This window comes from Mytilus californianus, unplaced genomic scaffold (assembly GCF_021869535.1).
Source record: "Mytilus californianus isolate M0D057914Y unplaced genomic scaffold, xbMytCali1.0.p SCAF_18, whole genome shotgun sequence".
NCBI lineage: Eukaryota > Metazoa > Mollusca > Bivalvia > Mytilida > Mytilidae > Mytilus > Mytilus californianus.
Window position 1 is genome coordinate 8,887,816 of NW_026262666.1, and position 11,892 is coordinate 8,899,707.

Consider the following 11,892-nt stretch of genomic DNA (forward strand, 5'->3'; position numbering starts at 1 on the left):
AGCCTTGGTTTTTGGTCCTTCTTTGCAAATTTTGCATATATACTCATAATAATAGTATTATCCATTATCATTATCCATTATCACTGAACTAGTACACATTTTTGTTTAGGGACCAGCTGAAGCACGCCTCCGGGTACGGGATTTTCTCGGTGGGTTGAAGACCCATTGGTGGCCTTCTGATGTTTTCTGCTCTTTGGTCGGGCTGTTGTCTCTTTGACACATTCCCCATTTCCATTCTCAATTTTATCTACGAATGGTCTGATTACCGGTTTCCTCCTAGAACATTGTAGAATCAAACAGGGAATCAAATGACATTCATTTCGGACAAAAAGTGTACGGAAATACCCGAACAGACTCTATGCTGTCGTAAATTGATTTTAGGTGTTCGTTGTTATTATGTGGTTAACATGTCAAAATGTACTATTTTTTATATTATTTATTTATGTATTTCTCTGTCCTGAGTGTTCTTGTATTTATTTGTACTGTATTCCTGTCACGTAATATTGTTATTTTAGCGGTATGTTTAACATAGCGATATAAGCGGGAGGTTTGGCTAGCCATAAAACCAGGTTCAATCCACATTTTTTCTTAAAATGTCTTTTACCAAGTCAGGAATACGGCAAATGTTATCAAATATTATTTTTCTATGTATGCTGCATTGTCGTTAGTTTTTGTTGCACTTCAGTGTTTCTGTTGTTCCGTTGTTTTCCTCTTAAAGTGGATGTGTTTCCCTCGGTTTTAGTTTGTAACCCGGATTTATTTTCTCTCAATCGATTTATGACTTTTTAACAGCGGTAAATTACTGTTGCCTTTATTTCCTGTATATTTTCGAAGCTGCTCACTTGTTAGTAGTACAGTACCCGGTGTAATAATTTCAATTTTGTTAAACTTTTTTAAGACATTGACTTTAATCATGAAACATGTATTTTATAATTAATCAATACAGGACCATCTTATTGTTGGTCTGTTTTTGCCTCATTTTCACCCAATATTCGATATTTATTACCCATATTCTCCCTGATGTAAGCGTACACATTGGTCATTTTTGTACAGATGACTTATTGCTTTCGATTGTTAGACAAATTATCTGTGCATTTTTGTAATCGATTGTTAGTAATTTATCTGTGACTTATTTAAATCGATTGTTAGATAGTTTATCTGTGACAATAATTTTATAAAAAGAAACCAGAATATATGACGTAATTATCAGTCCAATCTACATATACAAACATCCCAACACCGTGTTTTCCATACTAGTGGCACTCTCTCTAGATGTTAAACAACTATTTCAACAACTATTTGATTAAGGGGGTCTATAGGTAACCTTTCATTTCATTCCCTTTTTTTACAATTGGAGTCAAATTCCAGGCCTTTCTCTTTTGTAGGTTCTACTGAATCTGCATACTTGATGTATTGTTTATCTTATAGTCGTTCTGCATATTCATAAAATATTGCAACACCAATAGATATTCAAACTCACCTCATATTATATGAGACTGCTTGATTTAATCGACGAATTGCTACTATACCTTCAGTTGAACTATTACATGATTATTCAAGAAGACAGCATTTAAATGCCGGAGCAGTTCTAGATTTGTTTTTACTTGTGTATCACAGGGGTTTCAACGGAAAGATGGGGATTCAATTCTGATAATCGTCGCTTTAAATCAAATAAAAAAGAACTCCGAAAAAGAGTTTCCAAACCGTTGTTAAACTGTCCCGGTCTTGGACAGAAAAGTCACATGAATATAGCTAGCTCTTTTATGAGAACGATAGAGGAAAACTCATGTAGTATGATTATAGGCAACATTAGTTCACCGATTTTTCAAATCTCACCAATCAATGAAGAAGACAAATCCAGGAAACAGACAAAAACTGAGAAATTCAAATTGACTACAAAAGGCGCGAGAACGATTGTGTCGACAGGGTGAGTGTCGACAGGGTGAGTGTCTCCTGTTATGCGATGAAGTAAGTCACACTTTGCTTTGATTAAATAATCGTTACTTTGTACTGACGAAGCAAATGTTTGTTCTCTATTATTAGAAGCTATTATTATACGGAGCATCAGAATCGATAAATGTTTCACGGCTTTGATATAGTTATCTGTTCCTATCAATTTTGTTACGTATTCTTTCGTTTTATCATTGAAAGAAAAATCTGTAATAAGAGTATGATCGTTCGACAGAGTGATGGTTTCGTCCGTACATTTAGACAAAGCATGGTTTATTACAGCTAATGCGGCTCGATAATTCTTATAAACATTGAAAAATGAGGCCAATACCAGCCATCCTGATAACGCATCTGAATTCAAACCTACCAGCAAGTGACTGAGCCCATGTGTGTACTCATAATAGTGTTGTTTGTTGTTTGATCTGTGGTGAGCATCTGATCTTTGTGATACAAACTGGTGTGCATTTGACAAAAATAGACTAAAGATACTTTTTCCTAGTCTACTTTTAGAGTGGTGTAGGAAGTTGTACATCAATCTACGAATATGTCCTCTATCGTTGTTAAGTGGGAACAGCTCTATTATTTCTTCTACTAATTTTGAATTCCAATCAAATGACTTGGTAACACCACATGAAAACATTGAGAAATCATTCAAAGATTCTGATGAAGAAAAAAATTGAATACCTCGATGATATGAATTCTTAAGGAGGTTGATTAGCTTTTCTTTGTTTCTCGTATTGAACCTTGAATAAAAGAGATTTGTTTCTGGAATGAAATAGTGTAACAGTGTTGAATACTCTATACAGTATAACAATTTCTGTAAGCATGCCATAAAACAAGGAATAATGTTGTCTGGTCGCCAAATAGACGGATCAGATTCTTCAGATATCCAAAACATAAGAGTTTTGATGAAGTAGGAACATAGTAAATCTTTAAGTATGTCAATCTTTTGTATAATTTCTTTCAGCAGAATTTTCAATAAAGCATAGCACAGTAACTGGGTATGACTCCATGAAAAGATCAATATTTTTTTCTGCCACAGAAAACGATATCCTCCATTCAAAATTTTCATTAACGGATCCTTTACAACCGATAGGGACAAAAAGGACACCTAAGGATGTTATCTGTGAAATAAGTCTAGAAGGTGGCCATAGTGAACGTGGTCTGCTGATCCATGGCTGCGCTGCTGATATCCATTTTTCACATTTGATGCAATATGCAATATCATGCTGTTCGAAATCGTCTGTTATACATGGACCATGAGTATGCCTCAACGAAGGTTTTGTTTTTTTCAATTGTCTTAAACGATGCATTCGAAAAAGTTCACTTGATAGCAGAATCTTGCCATCTTTCTGTTCGAACATCAGCTCAGGATACACATTCTGGTTGCTTAATAAATGAAGATAGGTGAAACATGGGGGCGTTTCCTCTTTATTCATAATAAAAGCCGCTTTATCAATAGTAGTAACATCACTCTCAAGTTCATATACTCTGTAATCAGGTTCGATAAACATAACATTGGTGTCACTATCTTTAAAATTGAGTCCTTCCCCTTTACTTCCACTGCTGACTTTCGGAAAATTATTATCCAAGGCTATATCCCCGATTGTACACAATAATCATCTTGCCCTTACAATATCATCAGATCCCACTTTCTGGCATAGATACGTAAAGAATTCTAATGATTTTCTTTTATCCGATTTGGCCATTCGGGTCAGTTTTATTCTGTCGCTGAAGTAGCTTTTAGATTAACTTTGTACCTGAAATATTAAAACGAATGTGAACTTTTAATAAAGAAATCGAAGTACACAACTAATTAGAAATTAAGAGCCAATCTGCTAGAAAACCATGCAAAACCGTCTAAATGTCACTTTTACCAAATAAGTTCATATTTGGCACATTGGTGCACCTTAGTAATATAAATAAGCACACACATTTTTGTTGTTGAAAATATTGAACCGTTTTGAATTTTTGGGGCGTCAACTTTTATCAGACGAAATTTGCTCGAAAACTGCAAAAAATAAGCCTTTCTTGGCATATTTCGCCGGTTTAAATAAAACAATATGGCAACGGAAAATAAAAAAAAAGTAATAGTTCCTAATGATACATTACTTCGGATGTAAGAATGCATAGAATTAACAATGCTGTATATCAAGTGTATGCATATTCTAACTGTTTCAATATGTCTTATTAAGCTTAATATCCAAAATAGCTGATTTTGGTCATCTTTTAGCGCCAAAATACTCCAAGACCTATTTTTAAGTGTAAAACAACACATCTATTTATACCCAATTAAAAAAAAATATCCAGCTCGGCAATTAATGCTGGAGTCTGGTAGATTCCACAACAAAATGGGGTAACCTGCATATTCAAATTTTCTCAATGTTGTCGTCTTATTTGTAACAACTGACATACAAGTATGATAAGAGCTGTACTTGTAAATTAATATAACAACAAATTGAAAAGAATGATTAATGTTTCATTTAATACCTTCCGGAAATAATAATATGCGAATACAAATTATTCATCATAAATCTAGAGGATAACAGGAGCCAGATTATATCGCATTGACAAATAATGCACCTTAAAACATTAAAACACACATTTCAAAAGCAACAACTTTAAAAGAAGAATTTAAACAATTTAGAATACGTATATAAACAGACTTTAAAATAACCAGTTCCTACTGACCATTTGTGCAAATAATGAAAATAATACTTATAATGCATTGATATAGTTGTCGGATAATAGCAGAAAACTGTGAAAATTCGGAAATTCACACATTTTTTCTGAAAATTCTAGGGTATTTAGTTTTTATTGAAATATATGTACTGCCCTTCTTCTATAGTTTTTAAGACAATGGCTACAAAAAACTGTAAACAGAGATATTTCAATACAGAGATGATTTTGACAGACACTTAGTGTTGGGAATTGATTTCACGGCCCTTTGAGCAAAGTATGCTAACAAGGCAAGTTTGGCGAAGTACTTTTATCTATGTTTGCTGCAATGTGGTCAATACAATCATGAAAATGCATGTAAAAACATCCCATAACAAGACATGATATGACAACAAGTTAACACCTGATATGTAGCAATTGTTGTAACAATACACATGTTTCATACAATATTCATATTTACACAGACACTTCATATTATTATATATGCTTAAAACCTTGTTATGATTCCTATCCTATATTTTCTTTTCATTTTAAATCATCCTTTTGCTATATTTCAAAAGCAGCCGTAGCTAAAATGTTTTAAAATATCCAAACGCAATGCATTTTATTTCATGACATACAAACCATTTTGCTAAATCAGACATTTACAAATTACTAGTAAGTCAAAAATACTTGTGCAAAATTTATAAAGAATTATGAATGATAATCGAAAGTTGTTAAGATTACTGTATCTATAAGGCCCTACATCACATCTTCGGAAATAACATAATTGAATTAAGTCATATGAAACTTCAAATTAAAAAAAAAGTTGAATATGTTTTTTATCATGTTTATACTTGAATGTATACGTTTTACTATAAACAAAAGAAAATCCTTTATGATATTATCAAAATCTTCATAAATGAACTGCTATTGAAATATTGTCTTCCTGTATGCATTGACCTTAACTATGACTTCTCGTAGAACTTTGGTCATCGCACAGCGAAAGTGCAAGGTAAAACCATGATGAAAGAATGTAAAGAAATGTGCACTGGAAGGTAAAAAGTAATAACTTATTCTTTATTCTTAAAGAACAAATTTAATACAAAACATCATTCAACAACTGTGAGGGGGAATTTTAATTTACAATTTGGAACGCATGGAAAATATAATAAAAAAAAAATTAGCAAGGCTCTATTCGCTTGTATGAAACGTGTTCCACGTGCTCTGTGTTGATTGTTTAACAATGGCACGATTCAGTAAACTTTGGCAACCAAATCGAAATTTAAATAGCATTTGAACAACAATCACTTAATGAAATAGTATTTGTCGATTATACGTTTAATAGATTTGTAATAAACAAAGAAAAATGTGCATACAGGACTTACTTTAGTACATCTGCATGCATTGGTTCAAACATTTTGAAAGCATGCAAATAAGAAAGAGCTCATTTCATATGACTATAAGGAAAATCTCAAAGACCATGGAGAACGAAATGGTTTATTTCAACATGATCGTGCCACTTGCATATTAAGACAGTAATTTTGAAATTTGTTGAAACGATTTTTTTTTTATGAGATTAAGTGAACAAATTGTATATGTACATGCAACACAGTCGCAATATCAGTACCTTTGAGATAAAATATTAAATCTTACATAATAAGTAATATACTAAAATACAATACAACAATTTGAACATACACATGTATCTACAGAAACTGGTGCACAATGTCTGTTTTCCATTCTGTCATGTTGTTGTGAAATTCAAGTGACTCGATATCATCTAAAAAATTTTCAATAACATCAGCAGTTTCATATGATTTCAAAGATGTTTCAGTAACCAGCCTGACAAATTAGCAAAAAGACTTCGTATTTGAGATGGTGACAACCATTTTCCCTGTGTGAACATTTTGGTGCCATTATTATCATGTCTTGTTGTTTTGAGGTCATTTGTACGTTTATCAAAATATGGTTTTCTCTCTTAAATTTCACACTTTAAATAAATTTCAAATAGGAAGTTTTTCACCTTTTCGGTGAATCGGTTAAAAGGTTTCTTCAAATATGCATGGGTTAGAAATTGTTCTTAATCTGACAATAAAAAAATGGAAAAATGTTTTTTTTCCAAAATAAATCAAGAGAATTTTTTTTTAATTTGGAATTGGTTATCTGTCATACAAAAAAGGAAATATGAAAAATAAATTTTGGCATACTGTACTCCATGCATGGGACATTATTGTTAATAATAATTTATCAGAAAACAACGTCAGAAATAATTGTCTCCTTTTAATTATAAACAGTTAATATTATATCTTATCAGATTGAAACTAAATATCCCTGTAAGCGCCTCTTATATAACGGGCCATTTTGAGCATTGCTTATTTCTTAACGTCCGTCGTCTTTCGTCCGTCCATCATCTTCCATCGTCGTCGGCAGCATCATTTTATTTTGCATTTTCGCTTCTCAAAGGATTGATTAACATATTGATGTTTAAACTGGCAATCTTGTGATGTTTTAATCAATTTAAACATCACAAGATTACCAGTCTGAAATAACTTAAATAACACAAAACCCTTTTCTCATTTGCATCAAGTGACTTCAACTTCAAATATTTAGTTTATTCTACCTAATGTTGTTACAATCATTCAAGAACTTAGTTTCTAATATTGTTACAAAGCTTATGTAAATAGTGTCATCAACTACTATAACTTGAGTATTAGAAGTCTTATGGTAAATCACTTTTCTTTGACTTTCAATGTGTCTCCGTTTTCACTATTGATTTCTCAACTGTGTATTCTATAACTCATACACAATCTTATCAAACCAATATTTACCTATCTAACACAGAGTTGTATTTTTGGAAGTTGGAATCAACATTCAGAAATTGAATAATTATTAGTATTTCACAAACAGCTTTCGTTTTACGGTTATATTATTGATCTTTGTCGACTGAATATTCTCTACAGTATTAAGGTATTGAGTATACAGTTGTTCAAATTTTCCGTCTGGTATTTTTTTAACATTGCTCAAGATTGTGTGTTCCTGGATTTTTGTTATGATTTTGCATCATGAATTGTACTACACATCACAGCTGATGAAATAAAAGTGTTGGATATCAAGAATTTCAAATAAGAAACATTGGTTTCAAAATATATTGTTTATTATTGATTCAACTGGAATTAGATTTTTTGGTCTTTTATTATTTTTGTATAAGTGTTGAATACTCTACTGATATTTAAAACTAATTTAACTTCGATACATGATCATGACTTCCGGTCATAAATCTAGTAATTTGTTTGGTTGATTTCATTTCTGAGTATGAGTATGATAATCGATAAATGTTTATGACAACCAAGCCCGGTGTCTGTTCCAAGTCAAGATATTCGTCGTTGGATTGCTATCTCAATACTGTAAATCTCATATATCCTGTATTTGTATAAACGAGTATTGCTACACTACAAATATTAAAATGCAGGGGAAGCAGCAACAAAAAACTTTTTTTTTTCTAAGTATCTGACCGCATTTGTCTTCTAACAAATAACGGTGCTCCCTTCCTGGACAACCACTTAAATTATATTTCTTAATAATCAAAAATAGACTGTAGCGGTAACAATTTTTTATAATAGATCAGCACAATCGAAGTCATTATCAGGTTATACTGTGTACGTGTACTTTGAATCGGTCTTCTTATAAAAAAAAAACACGTTTTCATCTTCTTCTATTAAACTCTTAACATAATTTGTATACGAAGAAGGGGAGAAGATAATAAATGACAATGAATAGCCCTGTAGAAGAAAATCTGACAACAGCATTGCAAAAATCAACAAAACGAACAGACAAACAAATAAATGAAAGAACACCTGCAACAAACATTTAAGAGATCAAAGGTAGCGTGTTTCATAGCAAAATTTCTGTCCACTATCCAACATTCCTTTTTTATTCCAGTTGTAGTCGAAATTCCAGCCCTTATTTCGATCGAGCAATTTTTCAGAATCTACCATATATATTAATTGTAAATGTTTTGCCTTCTGAATATGCATGTTGTGATGTTACACTATTGTTTCAGAAAAAGGGTGAAGGTTTGGTACCATTAAAACGTTTAAACCCGCTGCATTTGTTTGCACCTGTCCTAAGTCAGGAATCTGATGTTCCGTAGTTGTCGTTTGTTGATGTGGTTCATAAGTGTTTCTCGTTTCTCGTTTTTTATATAGATTAGACCGTTGGTTTTCCCGTTTGAATGGGTTTTTTTTGGGGCCCTTTATAGCTTACTGTTCGGTGTGAGCCAAGGCTCCGTATTGAAGACCGTACTGTGACCTATAATGGTTTACTTTTATAAATTTTGACTTGGAGGGAGAGTTGTCTCATTGGCACTCATACCACTTCTTCTTATTTATATCTATGAACTAATTTTACACTTTACAAACATGACAAACAAAACTCAATAAATCAATCAACCGATTTTTAACAAACAGGATTTTTCATACGCATCATCTATTGTCCGCGTCACTTTTATGTATAACATGTAGTCTTGTTTCGGTTTTAACATATTATGTATTTTTATTTCGCTTGGTCGTTTTTCTGTTTTCCTTCTTGTTTTAGCATGCTAGTCACGATTGTGAGAGGTTGTGTGTAATATTTGTCACTGGACGTTAAACACCAATCAATCATGCATTTTATCGATGTTCAGCTTTCTTTGATCTTATACTATGTCCATTACTTTCAATATGATATATATTTACTAACACTTTACAGCCTTGACCTTTTTTTAATAAATTTATGATTAATCTACATGTATATGATTCATAATGCTAGAGACGAAATGAAATAATCTAAAATGAATGAAAGCAAATTGGTATCTTACCTTTTATTTCATAGACGCTCAATTGTAACATGTGTAAGTGAAAGTGTTAAACACACGTTCCAGATCGATGCACACGATTGAAATGTTAAGTAGACTAACAAACATGAGATGTCATTCAAAACAACATCTGAATAACTATAAACTAACAATAGACGAATTGCAATAAATGTCAGATCAACTTATTTTTAGTCATAGGTTTTCCAATGTTCTATGTGGCATTAATAAACTAGCGAATCGATTCATTGATATTTTTATAAACACGTCATTACGATATCAATACATCATATCATCGAAATCAACCTGTAATTTCTCTCTACTGAAATTGTCAATTGGAATGAATAGCTGCATTGAAATATCAGAGTTTTATCAAAAGAATGGGAAGTGAGTTGAAATCAATAGATGAGATGGTTTAACTTCACTGTTATTCTGCAATTGAATAACAGTTAATCAATAAAATACAAAATCATTGATAAAAAAGTCTATAAACACTAGGCAAACATTTAAAGCAGGAACAACACGAACCCCATCAGAAGCAGTAATTATCTATTAGAAATAATTGATTTGCTGATAGAAAAAGCAGAAAGTGAAAATAAACGTATTGCAGACATGTGACTAGGCGCGAGATTTTCATGCTTATTGAGGTACCTTATTCAAAAAGGCTTCTTGTACATTTATCAAGTATAAAAACCATGTCTGTATACTACGACATAATCGTTTAAATAATAGTGTTATGGCTCTTTTTGTATTTCGACATATCATAAAAAGTAATTGATGGTGACGTTTTAATTTACGAACTCATTTATTTATCAAGTAAATTTTATTTTTAAGTTTGATTAAGATTCAGTAATGATGCATGTCACTAACACGGATAATATTCGTAGCATAGCAGTTTTAATTCAGTTTACAAAATGGCATCTCAAATGATATATATATTTTATAGCAATGGTGAATTGATTTGAACGATTGCAAGAGCCATAAAAACTCTATACAGCAGATAACGAGTTTAAATAAATATTAAATTTGAAGTTCCAAGTCGAATATAAACTTCTTGAACCCCAAAAATTGAAGCAAATGACATGGATGTACATTCTCCACGAATGATGGAATAGGACACTATGTTTTTATAGTTATTAAGATTGTTATCTGCTGTACCCTTAATATTTTTGACAGTTTTACTTATTATGTCTGTTTGTTTTATTCACACATTGTTGTCAATGGAATTTTATGCAATTGTCATACAAGTCTGAGGTTTAGCTAGCTATAAAACCAGGTTTAATTCACCATTTTCTACATAAGGAAATGTCTGTACCAAATCAGGAATATGACAGTAGTTTTCCGTTCATTTAATGTGTTTGAGCTTTTGATTTTGCCATTATATAAGGGACCTTCCGTTTTGAATTTTCCTTGGAGTTTGGTATTTTTGTTATTTTACTTTTTAAAGATTTATTGAATCTAGAGGTAATCATTATTTGTAAAGTGTTTCGAATTAGAGTATGACTTTTCAATCATGTTATATATTTCCACTAGACATGCTAGCCTTTAATCAATGAACTGAAAATGTTTATCTTAACATGCAAACATATCTGACGACCTCGTTGCAACTTTAAGATAAATCATGTATTTTTTCTGTTCTAGTACCTAGTATATGTATCATGGTTTTCAGTTTAAATCTAAATGGTTATGAAGAAGCTTCAGAAAGAGTGTTCTGAAACTCATTGATGGTTTTAGAAAGATAATTCATTTAATTTTAAACTTTAACCCTAGACTGTATGAACTGTTTCTAAATGTTAACTCCAAAAACTATAAGTCCACTTTTAGTATAACATGTTTAATATTCGAAAATAAAATAAAATTCTAAAAATCCTAATTCTTCATCTGTCATGGAATAGAAGTTCCTTCATAGTTATCAAAGGTACCAGGATTATAATTCAATACGCCAGACGCGCGTTTCGTCTACATATGACTCATTAGTGACGCTCGGATCAAAATAGTTATAAAGCCAAACAAGTACAAAGTTGAAGAGCATTGTGGACCATTAACATAACATTAATTCCAAGCAGAAGAAATATTATGAAATATTATTTCCACCGAAAGATATTTTACAGTATCTATTTCTAACGGAATAAGCGTATAGAATATTTGCTCCAATGGGAACAGACATTATAACATTGTTTATAACAAACTATCCTGAGAAACTTCTGTTAGGAGGAACAAATATAAATTGACAGAAGAAGCTTCTGTTTTCGTTTAAAACATTTCATAAATGTTTAACAAATTTAGACCTAAAAATAATGATACTATTCTGGACAAAAATACGGTCGATAGGTATGCAAATAGTTTTATTTCCAAAAGGTTTTGACTTAAATAATTCTTGTCTAAAAATGACATAAAAATCTTTAAGGTAGGTAAGGTGGGCGGAATATTTT

At 31.6% G+C, this 11,892-nt stretch overlaps 1 protein-coding gene across 1 annotated transcript; it reads right to left on the bottom strand.

Annotated features, from left to right (window-relative positions):
• Window positions 1–1,825: 1,825 nt before the first annotated feature.
• LOC127726806 (uncharacterized) lies at window positions 1,826–9,565 on the bottom strand. Its single transcript, XM_052234260.1, has 2 exons — window positions 9,467–9,565; window positions 1,826–3,710 (listed from the first exon to the last, which is right to left on the bottom strand). The coding sequence occupies exon 2, from the start codon at window positions 3,020–3,022 to the stop codon at window positions 1,826–1,828; it is 1,197 nt and encodes a 398-aa protein (XP_052090220.1). The 5' UTR covers window positions 3,023–3,710; window positions 9,467–9,565.
• Between the last annotated feature and the right edge of the window lie 2,327 nt (window positions 9,566–11,892).